Here is a 17,292-nt window from a genome sequence, read left to right as displayed (position 1 = left end):
TCAAATTTTCCTATTCTGTAATTTAAAATAAACAGGTACAAATTCAGATTTTAATTTTTTTTATATATATACAAGCAGAAAATTAAATAAGTATTTTCCTAGATCCGATTAAATAAATACATTTTTTTTGTCAGATTTCGCCCTATTAAAGGCAGACAGGAAGAGCTGAAAGAAGTAATTGAGAATTTCAAGAAAACAGAGCACTTGGAGAAAACCTTCAAATGTTTGGTATCTGGAGATTGGGCACGTCATTATTTTCTTAACAAGACTAAAATGCAGGAGAAGCACTTCAAGGAACATGTAGGTTCTCAAAAATAAAAGCATTACGTTATTTTATATTTACTCAGATTTATCTAGTCTTAAAGCAAGTAAGAGAGAAGTACAACCTTATTTGCTTATGTGTGAAAGTTATTCAGAAGAACATTAGGTTGTTATAGGAGATATCAGTCTGAAATGTGGTGGGTGATATGTATTTGTCATTTTATATTTCTTTCCTAATATTTTATATTTATTTCCTAATGCCACAGGTATTCATCTACTTGAGAATGTTCGCAACTAGTAGCGGGTTTGAAATATTGCCTTGCAACAGATATTCTTCTGAGCAAAATGGAGCCAAAATAGTTGCAACTAAAGAATGGTAGGAACTTTCTATTATTTTTGGGGGGCCTATTCACCTTGGATTTGTTCATGTTTAGTGTATTCCTTGTGAAAAGCTCCCATCATATACGTGAAACAAAGTATAATTACATTCTTTTAATGAAACATTGGGAGCTTTTAAGTAGCATTTCATGAGTTATCTGTTAACAGATGCTATTGTAGACTATTATTGATGGATGCAACTGTTTTCTGTTTAATGGATCCATCGCTGCTTAGGGTATAATTGCAACCATTTAAAGGGTTTTCCGAGCTCATTAACTTTTATGTAAATAGGCTGTCCATGTGTTAAAATAACAGAGGCTATACTCCCAGCTTCCCACTGTGACCTGTACCACAGCTATTGGTTGCCATGATGGCATATTGTTTTCAAGCTGCTGCAGCCTATGTATCGGACATAACAAGCTGCCGCAGCCAATTACAGAACTCCTCGCTCGAGAGGAGAGAGGAATGTAGTTGGCTGGCTATTTCCATTCAAAATTCACTCTAAAGTATGTGTCAAGAAAAGTATACCAGCCATTCAGAGATCAAAAAGACATGTCTTTTGACATGTTTGGAGTGTACATTAGGAGCTTTTTCAGTGTATGCACTAATATAATGTAATCTATAATGTATGTAAAAACTTTTGTCTACAACAGGAAGCGTAATGACAAAATAGAACTTCTTGTGGGCTGTATAGCTGAACTGTCTGAAGCAGAAGAGAATATGCTGTTACGTCATGGGGAGAATGACTTCAGTGTCATGTATTCCACCAGAAAAAACTGTGCTCAGTTATGGCTTGGGCCAGCTGCCTTCATTAACCATGGTACGTTTAGACAGACTGTACAAATCTCATTTACAGTCTGTGTACAAATCTCATTTACAGTCTGTATACTAACTGCATTTAAAAATGATGCCTATTAGTTAGAGATGAGCAAACGTACTCGGTAAGGCCGATTTTCGCAATCGAGCACCGTGATTTTCGAGTACTTCACTACTCGGGTGAAAAGTACTCGGGGGCGCTGTGGGGCGGGGCGTCGTGTGGTGGAGCGGGGGGTAGCAGCGCGGAACAGGTGAGAGCTCGCTCTCTCCCACTCCCCTCTGCAACCCCCCGCTCACCCACAGCGCCCCGAGTACTTTTCACCCGAGTAGTGAAGTACTCGAAAATCGCAGTGCTCGATTGCGAAATCGGCCTTACCGAGTACGTTCGCTCATCTCTACTATTAGTCTGATACTTAAAACGTCATGTCACTGCAATTGCAGTCTCCTTTGTAATGTTACACTGGGTATGGAGAGATGCAGATAGTGAGCTAAATTGCTGAGACCGCTGCAAAATGCCTGAAGAGACTTTTGCCGTATTTCATAGAACTAGTTCTGCCTGCATCTTTCCATACTCCATTAAAATAGTTCGTGAAAAATGCACCAGATCACATTATTCAGTGATGTAATTTTTTTTTATCAAAGGCACCACAAAAAATCAAATAAATTCGGTCCTGCTTTTATCTTAAAATAAAAATGGTTATTTCAGGTCTAACAATGTTTTTTTTATTGCTTCCAGATTGCAGACCTAACTGTAAGGTAAGTAATATACATGTAATTAACATCATGGAATTTTTTTTTTATAGTTCCTGGTAAGAGAATAATGAAGCTGTTTAATGTTTCAGTTTGTATCCACTGGCCGTGATACTGCTTGTGTTAAAGCACTGCGCGATATTGAGCCCGGAGAAGAGATCTCGTGTTATTACGGGGATGGCTTTTTTGGTGAAAACAATGAGTTCTGTGAATGCTACACATGTGAAAGGTGTGTTTTAAGTTCAATTTTACAGCTATATTATATTTATAACAATTTAGGAAATATAGTGTGTTTAATAACCCTTAATAGTTTGCATTGTAGGTTTGTACAATTTACACCAGCATGGTGAAGTATTGCCTAATAACATCCATATATAGAGCATATCATCAATTCAACTTTTTGTTCTGTCAGAGGAAAGAAACTGAAGAACTAAATGTGTATTAGGTATTATGCAGCCAGAAAGTTTCTCAAACAAGTGTTTTGTTTTTTAATTGTTCCTCCCATCTTGAAAATGTATATTTTCTCTCTCCATGCTTGCTGAGTGGATGAGCTCTTCCTGGTATAAGGGTGCTGCTCCCCCTTCCCTCTATCAACAAGCAATCTCACATAGAGAGGGGAAATTTGCAGCTGCATCCTCTTCCTCTGTATTTTCTAGTTGCTGTATTATCCCAAAAGACTCCTCACTCACCATCTAGGTGCTCTCCCTACGGAGAGAAGATAGCGTTTCTGACCCACGTCATAGGCCTCTCGTAGAGCAAAGCCAGAATCCTGTTGCACACTGATGGAGGGCAAACACTGAAACAGCTGTCTGTGCGTGAAGTCTGGCTTTGCTTTCAATTTCTCGTCATTGTTACAAGGCTTGCATGAAGAGTCTAACACTGACTTAAAGGAGATGTCTCGAGGAAGCAGTTAAATTTTTTTTTTGCCCAGTCCCCCCCATTAAGTACACATTACTAAGCCCCCCTGTAAATGACATTTCTAGCTGGTTCGTACTTACCGTTCCAGCGTTTCAGCAACTTATAAAAGTTTCCTCAAGATGGCCGCCGCCTCTTTCCCCGTCGCTCGCTGCAGCCCGACGTGCGCGCTCCCGAGACGCCGCCAGCTGTGTCTCCATGGCAACCGGACGCATCGCAGCCGCCGACCAGACGCCCCGCAACCGCCGACCAGACGCCCACCGCCAGGCAGCAGGTAACCGGCACTAGCCCCCGGCTCCCCAACGCTAGACCCTCAGCCCAGGTGAAGGCCCCGGAGCCCAGCGCTAGGTTCCGGAGCCCAGCGCTAGTTCCCCCGGCCTAGCGGCAGCCCCCCCCCCCCCCCGGCCTAGCGACAGCCCCCCCATCGCAGCGACAGCCCCCCCCCCCGGCCTAGCGACAGCCCCCCCATCGCAGCGACAGCCCCCCCCCGGCCTAGCGACAGCCCCCCCATCGCAGCGGCAGCCCCCCCCCCCCGGCCTAGCGACAGCCCCCCCATCGCAGCGACAGCCCCCCCCCGGCCTAGCGACAGCCCCCCCATCGCAGCGGCAGCCCCCCCCGGCCTAGCGACAGCCCCCCCATCGCAGCGACAGCCCCCCCGGCCTAGCGCTAGTTCCCCCATCACAGCGGCAGCCCCCCCCCGGTGCAGCGGCAGCCCGGCGCAGCGGCAGCCCCCCCCGGCGCAGCGACAGCCCCCCCCCGGCGCAGCCCGGCGCAGCGGCAGCCCCCCCCCCGACAAATCACTTACCTGGGAGGCTTCTCGGGGCTGCTGGGCTGGGCTGGGCTGGGCTGGGCTTCTCCGCTGGGCAGCTCCAGTTTCTGCACCTTCCTCTAACAGAGGAAGGTACAGAATGGCCGCTGCAGCGCGCTCCCGAGCAGTGACAGCTCGTCTGCGCATGCGCAGAAGAGCTGTAGCGGGGAGCACACTGAAGCGGCTCGTGCTGAATGGAGAAGACCGGACTGCGCAAGCGCGTCTAAAAAAGCAAGCTGCCAGCGAATTTAGACGGAACCATGGAGACGAGGACGCTAGCAACGGAGCAGGTAAGTGGAATAACTTCTGTATGGCTCATATTTAATGCACAATGTACATTACAAAGTGTATTAATATGGCCATACGGAAGTGTATAACCCCACTTGGTTTCGCGAGACCACCCCTTTAAAGGAATGCTGCCTTTCAGTATGTGGCACGCTGGAGGTATTGTTCCATCTCCCTTATTTACAGTTGATAGTCAAACTCTAATATATGTCAACATAAGGGCTCATTCAGACGAGCGTGTTTATGTGCGTACATAGGTGCGCACAAAACCGCGCGCCTATCTATAACCATTGTATTCCTATGATTTGTTCATATGTCTTTGTTTTACAGGTTTGCAAATGCACACACCTGCAAAAGATATGACATTTGTGCACCGCATATGTCCATGGTGTGTGTAAATATTCCCCGCAGGAAGTCTCCTTGTCACTGAAGACTGTGACAGCACTGTCACAGTGTTCAGTAACTCTGGCACTCCCAGCGGGGGAGTAAGGCTGGGTTCTCACAAAGCGGATTCTCGGCGGAAATCTCGCGGTTTGACCGCAGCAAAAAAAACGCAAGATTTCCGCCGCTGCAAAACCCGCAGCGGCTTTGAAGCGGTGTGGCCGCTCGCTCTTCCACTGCGGCCGGCGCTCCCATAGAGAAGAGCGCGGCCGCAGCGGGGGAAAAAAAAAATTTTACATGCTGCGGCCGGCAAACCCGCGCCGCAGCAGCGGCTTCTGACGGCTTAGCCGCAGCGGATTTGCCATCCCTTGTGGACGAGATTTCTGAGAAATCTCATCCACATGGCTGGCTAATCCCGGGATTAGCGGCCGCATGCTGATTCGCCGCGGCGAAATTCCGCACGGAATTTCCGCAGCAAATCCGCCCCGTGTGAACCCAGCCTAAAGAGTCCCCTGCCACAGCTTTGCCAGAGGGTCGCAATGTTCTGCCATTGCTTTCAATGGTGCCGCAACTGCTGCCGGCTGCCCCATTAAAAGCAATGGGATACAAGCAACCACTGCAGTGATTTTTCACTAAAGGGCTTTAAATATAAGCCCTTTCCTGAAATCTATATTAATTATACACACACATTTATACTCCCCTCTCCAGCGCTGTCATAGCTCAGACACATCTTTTCTGCTTGGTCCCCGGCACTGTACTGAATCTCTTTCAGCAGGCAGCGATTTAAGATCCCTGTCTGCTGAAAGGGCTGAGCGCTCAGGCAATGACAGGCAGTGCTCAGCCATTCATTGAATGACAGCTGAGCACTACCTGTGATTGGTCACAGCACTCAGCCAATCACCACCTGCTGAAAGAGCTTCAGTGCAGGCAGACTGTGTGTGTGTGTGTGTTTTGTGTGTGTGTGTGCGTGTGTGTGTGTATATTTTGTGTGTGTGTGCGTGCGTGCATGTATGTGTATATATTTTGTGTGTGCGTGCGTGCGTGCGTGCATGTATGTGTATATATTTTGTGTGTGTGTGTGTGATAGAGATGTGTGTGTGTGTGTATATATATAATACAATTTTACTATTTATTTATTTTTACACGAGCTAGGGACAATTTTTAGGGAAGAGCTAATATTTAAAGCCCTTCCTCGAAAATCACTGCAGGGGTTTCTGGTAGCCCATTGCTTTCAGTCTGGCTGCCGGGGGCACGGACCTTCATTCATGTGTGTTTTGGCACATCTGTGGACACGTGCTTTTGTGCATGCGGATACACGCTCGTCTGAATGAGCCCTAAAGGGAAAATGCCTAAAGCGCCATAAACTAACTTATAGTGCTGTTACATGGTAACGTAGTATGTAAGTTTGGGGGAAAAAAAACATATGTCCATCCAGTTCAGCCTATTATCTCCAATGGTGATCCAGAGGAAGACAAAAAATACCCATAAGCCAATTTTCCCCATTCAAGAGAAAAAGAATTCCTTCTGGACTCCAATCTGGCAATCAGAATAATCCCTGGGTCAACAACCCTTCTGAAGTTATTAATGGCTATAACATATAATATTGTATCCCTCAAGAAAGGCGTCCAGGCCCCTCTTGAACTCTTTTATCGAATTTGCCATCACCACATCCTCAGGCAGAGAGTTCCATATTCTCACTGCTCTTAAAGTGGAAAAAGGGTTGGTATAGAAACCTTCTTCCCTCTAGATGTAGAGGATGCCTCCTTGTTACAGTCCCAGTCCTGGTTATAAATGGATCATGGGAGAGATCGTTTTATTTACTCCTGATACATTTATACATAGCTATTAGGTCGCTTTTTCTAAACTAAATTTTCCAAATTTTGTAGTACACCCATTTTGTTTATTACTTTAGTTGCCCGCCTTTGTACTTGCTCAAGCTCTTACATGTCCTATTTGAGTATTGGTCCCCAAAACTGTCCACAATATTCCATGTGTGGTCTTACCAGTGACTTATAAAGAGGAATAACAATGTTCTCGTCATGATCCTGCTTGCCTTAAGGGGCAGCAGCTGCCTGACACTACGCTTAACTGCAGTAACCAAAGTGGTGGCATGTATTTCCTCTTTCCATGTGTATAACCTTAATTTTATTAGTGTTAAACCTCACTTGCCACTTTCTGCCCAAGTCCCCAATTTATAGAGCTCCTCTTGCAACTGTCTTGTGACCTCTCTTGTGGTGTTTTATTAACATAACTTTGTATCAACTGCAAATATTGATATTTTACTGTGCAATCCATTTACCAGGTTATTAAAAAATATATATAAAATAATAGGGCCCAATACCGACCCCTGTGGTACCCCACTAGTAACAGTGACCCCATCAGAGTATACACCATTTATAACCACCCTCTGCTTTCTATCATTGAGCCAGTTACTTACCCACTTACATACGGACCAAGCATTCTCATTTTATATACCAACTAGAGATGAGCGAGCACCAAAATGCTCGGGTGCTCGTTACTCGAGTCGAACTTCCCGCGATGCTCGAAGGTTCGTTTCGAGTAACGAACCCCATTGAAGTCAATGGGAGACTCGAGCATTTTTGTATATCGCCGATGCTCGCTAAGGTTTTCATTTGTGAAAATCTGGGAAATTCAAGAAAGTGATGGGAACGACACAGCAACGGATAGGGCAGGCGAGGGGCTACATGTTGGGCTGGATCTCAAGTTCCCAGGTCCCACTATTAAGCCACAATAGCTGCAAGAGTGCTCCCCCCCCCCCCCCCCAAACTATGTTTACTTCTGAAAAACCCTCATTAGCAAGGCATACCTTAGCTAAGCACCACACTACCTCCAAAAAGCACAATCCCTGCCTGCATGACACTCCGCTGCCACTTCTCCTGGGTTACATGCTGCCCAACCCCCCCCCCCCCCCCCCGCACGACCCAGTGTCCACAGCGCACACCAAAGTGTCCCTGCGCAGCCTTCAGCTGCCCTCATGCCACACGCTAGCCTCATAGCCACACCACCCTCATGTCTATTTATAAGTGCGTCTGCCATGAGGAGGAACCGGAGGCACACACTGCAGAGGGTTGGCAGGGCCAGGCGATAGCCCACAATGCTGTACAGAAGCAATGAGAACTCCAATCCTGTGCCACCTCCGTCAGGAGCTGCAAACGTGGACATAGCAATGGGGAATCCATGTGCCACACAGTATTCATTCTGTCAAGGTGTCGCATAGCTCAATCCACACTGCAAGGGGAAAGACGTCAGCGCTCTGCCCCCTACCCAAGTCAGTCAGTGCCTTTGTGCCAGACAGGTCAAACACCGCAATGGGAACTAAGTTTGCACCAACAGCATAGGTGGGTCCTAGGAAACCCAAGACATGAACAAAAAATTGATCTGAGCGGCCAAACATGGCCGACTTGCACCGCGCCCACGGTATAGGCCTCGGCCCACAGATTCAGCAATCCTAGGCTGGAAGTGGACTTTCACTGCACTCAGGACATAGGCCTCTGCACAAACCCTCAGCAATCACGTGCCTACAGCGGACTCCAATGCTAGCGTAGCTGTGCACGTCTCATTAGCGCTGTATTGCTCCTGTAGTTTGTCCCAATGCAGTGCCCCGGATAGTAGAGCTAACGTCAGATTAAATACAGGTGGGCTTCGGCCCACACTGCATGCCCCAGTCAGACTGTGGTTCTTTATAAGTAGACCCAGGCAGGTACAACTCCGTGTGGACCGACAGCATGGGTGCGTCCCAGGAAGCCACCGGCGTTAGATAAATAAATCCCATTGCATTGCCCAGCACGGCTGAGGTAACGTCAGATTCAACGCAGGTGGGCTTCGGCCCACACTGCATGCCCCAGTCAGACTGGGGTTTTTTTATAAGTAGACACAGGCAGGTACAACTCCCTAATATGAAGTCCGTGTGGACCCAAAGCATGGGTGGCTCCCTGGAACCCACCGGCGGTACATAAACAAATCCCATTGCAGTGCCCAGCACAGCTGAGGTAACGTCAGATTAAATGCAGGTGGGCTTCGGCCCACACTGCATGCCCCAGTCTGACCGGGGTTTTTAATACATAGACACTGGCAGGTACAAATCCGTAATGTGAAGTCCCTGTGGACCCACAGCATGGGTGGCTCCCTGGAACCCACCGGCGGTACATAAATGTATCCCATTGCAGTGCCCTGCTCAGCAGAGCTAACGTCAGATGCAATACAGGTGGGCTTCGGCCCACAGTGCATGCCCCAGTCAGACTGGTAATATGTACCTTAACAGTAACCGCGTTGGTGGGAATGTGGTCGCGACTGCGGACCTAGTAGCGCGGTTTTATTTAGTTGGTTTTCGGAATGTGGCCATGATTAAGTGGGCCGTGACTGGGGGACGGTGGGGGGCTCTCTTGTTGTGTCGTTAAAGGTGAAATTCTTGGACTGCCACCAGACGGACCAATGCAAAGGTATTTGCCAAGAATGTTTTCATTGTTGGAGGAGGGGGATGTTTTTGAGGCACTACGTGTCCTCTCCACGTGTCCGTGGTTATATGCACCTTAACAGTAACCGCGTTGGTGGGAAATGGCCTCGCCGCCATCATGTCTTTGGGAAGCCTCCGTTTCCACACCCCAGTGACCTAGCATTAGCAGCGGTATAGGCAGAGCCCAGAATTAGTAACATTTCAGCGGTAGCATTAGGGACAGGCCCCAGTAACATATCACTAGCAGCAGTATAGGGGGAGCATAGTATTAGTTCCATTTCAGTAATAGTAGCGATCAAGACAGGCCCCAGTAACATATCACTAGCAGCAGTATAGGGGGAGCACAGTCTTAGTTCCATTTCAGTAGTAGTAGCAGTCAAGACAGGCCACAGTAACATTCCCGTTGCAGCAGTTTAGGGAGATGAGTCTCTTGCACATTTCAGTAGTTGCAGTATAGACAAGGCCCCAGTTACATTTATGTAGCAAAAGTGTAGGCCAACCCCACACACCTTGCTGTACCATAAGTGCAGGCGAAGCCCATAAAAATTACTAGGATTACACTGTAGGCGAGGGCCCAAAAAAATTGGTGTACTAATGTACCTCAGAAAAATTGCCCATGCCCAACCAAGAGGGCAGGTGAAACCCATTAATCGCTTTGGTTACTGTGGCTTAATTTGTAACTAGGCCTGGAGGCAGCCCAGTTAAAATAAAAATTGGTTCAGGTGCAAGTTTCAACGCTTTAATGAGAATTGAAACGTAGAAACATTGTTTACAAAAGTAATATGACTGAGCCTTGTGGGCCTAAGAAAAATTGCCCGTTCGGCGTGATTACGGGAGGTTTCAGGAGGAGCAGGAGGAGGATGAATATAATACACAGATTGCTGAAGCTAAAAGGTCCCCGTTTTTTATGGTGATAGAGAACGATGCTTCCATCCGTGGGTGCAGCCTACGTATTGTTTAGGTACCACTGCTGTTCGCTGGTGGAAAAGAGAAGTCTGGGGAAATCCAGGCTTTGTTCATCTTTATGAGTGTAAGCCTGTCGGCACTGTCGGTTGACAGGCGGGTACACTTATCTGTGATGATTACCCCAGCCGCACTAAAGACCCTCTTTGACAAGACGCTAGCCGCATGGCAAGCAAGCACCTCCAGGGCATACAGCACGAGTTCAGGCCACGTGTCCAGCTTCGACACCCAGTAGTTGTACGGAGCAGAGGCGTCACGGAAGACGGTCGTGCGATCGGCTACGTACTCCCTCACCATCCTTTTACAGTGCTCCCGCCGACTCAGCCTTGACTGGGGAGCGGTGACACAGTCTTGCTGGGGAGCCATAAAGCTGGCAAAGACCTTGGAGAGTGTTCCCCTGCCTGCGCTGTACATGCTGCCTGATCTCCGCGCCTCCCCTGCTACCTGGCTCTCGGAACTGCGCCTTCTACCACTAGCGCTGTCGGATGGGAATTTTACCATCAGTTTGTCCGCCAGGGTCCTGTAGTATAGCATCACTCTCGAACCCCTTTCCTCTTCTGGTATGACAGTGGAAAGGTTCTCCTTATACCGTGGGTTGAGCAGTGTGTACACCCAGTAATCCGTAGTGGCCAGAATGCGTGTAACACGAGGGTCACGAGAAAGGCATCCTAACATGAAGTCAGCCATGTGTGCCAGGGTACATGTACACAACACATGGTTGTCCTCACTAGGAAGATCACTTTCAGGATACTCCCCTCCTCAGGCCATACACGCTGAAAGGATGACAGGCAAGCAGCATGGGTACCCTCAGCAGTGGGCCAAGCTGTCTCTCCCCCCTCCTCCTCATGCTCCTCCTCCTCCAAAACGCGCTGAGATATAGATATGAGGGTGCTCTGACTATCCAGCGACATACTGTCTTCCCCCGCCTCCGTTTCCGAGCGCAAAGCGTCTGCCTTTAGGCTTTGCAGGGAACTTCTCAAGAGGCATAGCAGAGGAATGGTGACGCTAATGATTGCAGCATCGCCACTCACCATCTGGGTAGACTCCTCAAAGTTTCCAATGACCTGGCAGATGTCTGCCAACCAGGCCCACTCTTCTGTAAAGAATTGAGGAGGCTGACTCCCACTACGCCGCCCATGTTGGAGTTGGTATTCCACTATAGCTCTACGCTGCTCATAGAGCCTGGCCAACATGTGGAGCATAGAGTTCCACCGTGTGGGGACGTCGCACAGCAGTCGGTGCACTGGCAGATTAAACCGATGTTGCAGGGTGGCAGCATCCGTGTTGGACTTGCGGAAATGTGCGCTGAGCCGGCGCACCTTTCCGAGCAGGTCTGACAAGCATGGGTAGCTTTTCAGAAACCGCTGAACCACCAAATTAAAGATGTGGGCCAGGCATGGCACGTGCGTGAGGCTGCCCAGCTGCAGAGCCGCCACCAGGTTTCGGCTGTTGTCTCACACACACACACACACACACACGACCATGCCCGGTTGGAGGCTGAGCGGCGAAAGCCAGCGGTCGGTCTGCTCTGTCAGACCCTGCAGCAGTTCGTGGGCTGTGTGCCTCTTCTCTCCTAAGTTGAGTAGTGAGTAGTGAGGAGGAGGAGGAGGAGGAATATGGCGGCACACTTGCGCTCTGAGAGACATTGCTGGATGGGGCCGAGGACAGCAGAGGTGAGGGTGTGGGTGCAGACCGGGAGACGGTCCTGTGTCCTGAGAGGGGGGTTGGATCACAGTGGCAGGTTGTGGCACAAGGGGAGAAGCAGTGGTGCAAACCGCAAGCGGTGAATGGCCTTCGTCCCACCTTGTGGGGTGCTTGGCCATCATATGCCTGCGCATGCTGGTGGTGGTGAGGCTTGTGGTGGTTGCTCCCCATCTGATCTTGGCGCGACAAACCTTGCACACCACAGTTCATCGGTCGTCTGCACTCTCACTGAAAAACTGCCACACCTTTGAGCACCTCGGCCTCTGCAGGGTGGCATGGCGCGAGGGGGTGCTTTGGGAAACAGTTTGTGGATTATTCGGTTCGCCCCTGCCTCTACCCCTGGCCACCGCACTGCCTCTTCCAACCTGCCCTGCTGCTGCACTTGCCTCCCCCTCTGAAGATCTGTCCTCAGTAGGCTTAGCAAACCAGGTGGGGTCAGTCACCTCATCGTCCAGCTGCTCTTCCTCCGAATCCTCTGTGTGCTCCTCCATCGGACTTACTGCCCTTACTACTACCTCACTGATAGACAACTGTGTCTCATCGTCATCGTCCTCCTCACCCACTGAAAGCTCTTGAGACAGTTCCCGGAAGTCCCCAGCCTCATCCCCCGGACTCCGGAAACTTTCCAAAGGTTGGGCATCGATCACGACAAACTCCGGTGGGAGAGGAACCATTGCTGCCCAATCTGGGCAGGGGCCTGAGAACAGTTCCTGGGAGTCTGCCTGCTCCTCAGAATGTGTCATTGTAATGGAGTGAGGAGGCTGGGAGGAAGAAGGAGCAGCAGCCAGAGGATTCAGAGTTGCAGCAGTGGATGGCGTAGAAGTCTGGGTGGTCGATAGATTGCTGGATGCACTTTCTGCCATCCACGACAGGACCTGCTCACACTGCTCATTTTCTAATAAAGGTCTACCGCGTGGACCCATTAATTGTGAGATGAATCTGGGGACCACAGAAACTTGCCTCTCTCCTAATCCCGCAGCAGTCGACTGCGATACACCTGGACCAGGAGCTCGGCCTGTGCCCACACCCTGACTTGGGCCTCCGCGTCCTCGCCCCCGTCCACGTCCTCCAGGCCTACCCCTACCCCTCAGCATGGTGTATTACGAGTAGAGCAGAAACAGAACGCTGTAATTAAATGTGCCGCTTATTGGCCTGTGGTTGGAGGCTGACTTCGCTTACGGAACGCACAGCAGAGCCAGGAAACAATTATGCGCAAGCCTGTAGTGAGACCTAGGTGCGTATGACTGAGCTACTGGAATTCACAGGGCACAACAAGTCAAGTGGCCAAAGGCCAGTGGTAGGCCTTAAGTATTTTGCTTCAATTTTTTTAAAATGGTGAGGTGAAAAACCAGACAGACACCGTATGCAGCGTATATATGTATACTCTTTCCCTCTGGCGGGATGGCGGCGATCATGTAACGGACACAGCAGAGCCAGGAAACAACTATGCGCAAGGCTGGGTATTAATCAGCGACTACTACCCCCAGCAGACACGCCGTAAACTGAAGACGGTCACTGCCAGGGCAAATATAGTATTTTTTTCCACTTTTTGGGAAAAAGCCCACTGCCTATACCCTGTATTTGGATTTCCCTGTTGGAGGATGACTGTGGTTACTGAAAGCCCAGTGCAGCCAGGAAACAATTATGCGCAAGGCTGGGTATTAATCAGCGATTACTACCCCCAGCAGACACGCAGTAAACTGAAGACAGTCACAGGCAGGCCAAATACAGTATTCTTTTCCATTTTTTGGGAAAAAGCCCACTGCCTATATAGCCAGTATACCTCTTTCCCTGTACCACTGTCCCTGCCTCACCAGTACTGCCCCTATACTCTGTAAAATGACTGCAGACTGAGGACGCTATGGTCTGCACACCCGGTATACAAAAAATAAAAAATTGTGCAACACTGCTAAAAGCAGCCTCAACAGTACTGCACACGGTCAGATGTGGCCCTAAGAAGAACCGTTGGGGTTTTTGAAGACTAAAATAACACCTAACACTCTCCCTATAGCAGCTACAGCAAGACAGCACTTTCCCTGGTCTCTCTCAGCGTGCATCTGTGGCGAGCCGCGGGCGGGGCAGATTTAAATACTCGGGTGTCATCTGATCTTCCCAGCCACTCACTGCAGGGGGGTGGGATAGGGCTGGAATGTCACAGGAGGAAGTTGTAATGCCTTCCCTGTGTTTCTATTGGCCAGAAAAGCGCGCAAATTTCTCAGGGAAGGAAATGTAATGGAGTTGAGCACCGCGTAGTGCTCGTCTCGAGTAACGAGCATCTCGAACACCCTAATACTCGAACGAATATCAAGCTCGGCCGAGTACGCTCGCTCATCTCTAATACCAACCTTTTATGATGCACAGTATCAAATTTTTTTGGAAAGTCCAGATACACAAGATCCAATGACTCTCCCTGGTCCAGTCTAGAACTATCTTCCTTATAAAAGCTGATCAGGTTGGTTTGTCAGGAGCGATCTCTCATAAACCTTTGCTGATACTGAGTTATACAGCTATTTTCCTTGAGGTACTCCAGAATAGCGTCTCTCATTAATCCTTCAAACATTTTACTCACAACAGAAGTAGGACTTAGGCCGGCTTCATACGACCAGATTTTCACTGCGGAATCCGGGGCGGGCATCCGCACGGCGGATCCGCAGCAAATAGCATGCTTTGAGAGGTATGTAAACTTTTTCCTTTACACGAGAAGGAAAAATTGCAGCATGCTCTATTTTGCTGCTGATGGCTTCCATTGAAGTCAATGGAAACTATACGACCCGCAGCCCATCTGCAATTGACTGCAGATAGCCTGCTGGTACCCGCCTCATCATTTAGTGACAGCGTAGGAAAAGCAAGCATTTAAAAAAAAAATCTGTACTACGCATGACCAATGGAGAGCATCCACAGTCATCCGTAGTACAGCAAAGCAGGTATGCGGGGTCGCCGGCCAGGGAATCCGGCTCTGCCGTGTGTTGCCAGCCTTGCCAGCCTTACCAGCCTGTACTGTCACTTTTTTACCCCTTTTTTGAATATCGGCACCACATTGGCTATGCGACAATACGGTGGAACAAACCCCCGTCACTATAGATTCCCTAAATGTAAGAAAAAAGGATCTGTCTATCACATTACTTAATTCCCTTAAAGCCCGGGTGTTTATGCCATCAGGACCCAATATTTTGTCTATTTTAGTCTTTAGGGTGCCTGTCCACGGGGGGCTTGGACTGTGTTCCCCACGGCAATAGCGTTGCTATGGAGAGCACTTTCCCCCCTGTTCACGAGCGGAAAATCCTTGCGATTCTCCACTCTCGGTTGGCAAATCGCAGCATGCTGCGATATGCCGCGTTTCTCCGCGGTCAGCCTATCTGTCAGATAGGCTGACAGTGAAGATCCGTCTGCCGGCTCCCGCTCCCGAGCGTCGGAGATCCGCTGTGGAACACCCGTGGACAGGCAGCCTAAGACTGCTCTGCGCTTCTTCCTGGGTTAGACTGGTGACCTATTTAGTCAAGCGTTTTACATTACCACTCTGCATCTCATCTGACCTTTAATTTTCCTCTGAATATATTAACCCCTTCCCGCTGCAGGGCGTAAGTTTACGTCCTGGCAGCCTGGTACTTCCCGCAACAGGGCGTAAACTTACGTCCTGGAGATAGCGCGGGATCACATATGATCCCGCGCTATCCCGCAGTGGGAGCCGGCTGTCAGTCACAGCCGGCGTCTCGCTGCAACAGCGGGGGGACATCGGAGATGCGCCCGCCACTGTTAACCCCTTCCCTGCCGCGATCTAAGTAGATCGCGGCAGGAAAAGAGTTCACAGAGGGAGCGCGGCTCCGTCTGTGTCTCCGGCCGGAACTCGCGATGTCATCGCGAGAGCCCGGCCTGTCACCATGGCAACAGGACGCCAGACACTGGCGTCCTGTATTGCCTATGCCTGAGATCGCTGTATGAGCGATAAGGCATGGGAGAGCAGTAGCTCTGCCATGCCTTATGACAGCGATCATCAGGGCAGTGGTTAAAGTCCCTCAGAGGGACACAAACAGTGTAAAAAAAAGAGATTTAAAAAATGAATTAAAAAAAATGTAAAAAAAACATTTTTTATGCTTTTTCTCAGATTAGCGTAAAAAAAATAAAGCCCCACATATTTGGTATTGTCGCGTCCGTAACGATGCGTACAATAAGTTGCACATGCTTTTGACTGTGCACGGAAAAAAACGCTAGAAAAAAGCTAAAAAACTGAGGCAAAATGCTCATTTTTAGCTTTTTGCCTCACTAAAAACGCAATAAAAGTGATCAAAAAAGCCGTATGTACGCCAAAATGGTACCAATAAAATCTACAGCTCGTCTCGCAAAAAATAAGCCCTCATAGAGCTCTGTACATCAAAAAATAAAAAAGTTACAGGACTTTGAATGCAGCAATTTAGAATAGAAAAAAGATTTCCAAAAAAAAGGGTTTTTATTACAGAAAAGTGGGAAAACCTAAAAAAAATGTTAGAATTTTGGTATCGTTGTAACCGTACCGGTCTGCAGAAAAAATGGAAAGTCTCATTTATGCTGCATGATTAACGGTGTAAAAAAAAAATCTATGGCAGAATTGATGCGTTTTCTCTCTCTGCTATCATTAAAAAAAAAACTAAAAAATTTTACAATATAGTCTATGTACCCAAAATTGGCATCGATGAAAACTACAGTTCGCCACGCAAAAAACAAGCCCTCATACGGCCGCGTCGACGGAAAAATAAAAAAGTTATGGCTTTTGATAAACGGAGAAGAAAATCCGCCAAAAATTGTTGCGTCCTTAAAGGGGTTGTCTCGTGGCAGCAAGTGGGGTTATGCACTTCTGTATGGCCATATTAATGCACTTTGTAATATACATCGTGCATTAAATATGAGCCATACAGAAGTTATTCACTTACCTGCTCCGTTGCTAGCGTCCCCGTCGCCATGGTTCCGTCTAATTTCGGTGTCTTCTTGCCTTTTTAGACGCGCTTGCGCAGATCCGTCTTCTCCCTTCTTCTCCCTTCGGCTCCGCTCGGCAGCATCGGCATTTTGGCTCCGCCCCCTTGTACGCATCATCGCGTAGCTCCGCCCCCATCACGTGCCGATTCCAGCCAATCAGAAGGCTGGAACCGGCACACATCATGGGGCGGAGCTACGCGATGATGCGTACAAGGGGGCGGAGCCAAAATGCCGAGCGGAGCCGAAGGGAGAAGACGGATCTGCGCAAGCGCGTCTAAAAAGGCAAGAAGACACCGAAATTAGACGGAACCATGGCGACGGGGACGCTAGCAACGGAGCAGGTAAGTGAATAACTTCTGTATGGCTCATATTTAATGCACGATGTATATTACAAAGTGCATTAATATGGCCATACAGAAGTGTATAACCCCACTTGCTGCCACGAGACAACCCCTTTAAGCCCAAAATAGGCCATGTCATGAAGGGGTTAAGGGCGCTTTCACACAGCAGTTTTTATGTTTAGTTTTTTTGTGAGCCAAAACCAGGAGTGGGTCTAAAATATGGAAGACATGCAAGTCTTTCTATTGTACTTTCTCTCCACTACTGACTC

General features: G+C 48.7%; 1 protein-coding gene across 4 annotated transcripts in view; it reads left to right on the top strand.

Annotated features, from left to right (window-relative positions):
* Positions 1–17,292, top strand: part of KMT5B (lysine methyltransferase 5B) — a 47,936-nt gene that overhangs the window by 23,772 nt on the left and 6,872 nt on the right. For all 4 annotated transcript variants that reach the window (XM_066582461.1, XM_066582462.1, XM_066582460.1 and 1 more), the window contains 5 exons: positions 135–300; positions 528–637; positions 1,293–1,459; positions 2,192–2,211; positions 2,298–2,434. In XM_066582461.1, coding sequence (XP_066438558.1) covers positions 135–300; positions 528–637; positions 1,293–1,459; positions 2,192–2,211; positions 2,298–2,434 — 600 coding nt within the window. The remainder of the gene's footprint in view (positions 1–134; positions 301–527; positions 638–1,292; positions 1,460–2,191; positions 2,212–2,297; positions 2,435–17,292) is intronic.

The sequence above is a fragment of the Eleutherodactylus coqui genome, chromosome 11 (assembly GCF_035609145.1).
Source record: "Eleutherodactylus coqui strain aEleCoq1 chromosome 11, aEleCoq1.hap1, whole genome shotgun sequence".
Taxonomy (NCBI): Eukaryota; Metazoa; Chordata; class Amphibia; order Anura; family Eleutherodactylidae; genus Eleutherodactylus; species Eleutherodactylus coqui.
The sequence above is the reverse complement of the archived record's forward strand: the minus strand, read 5'-3'. Positions and strand labels throughout refer to the sequence as shown.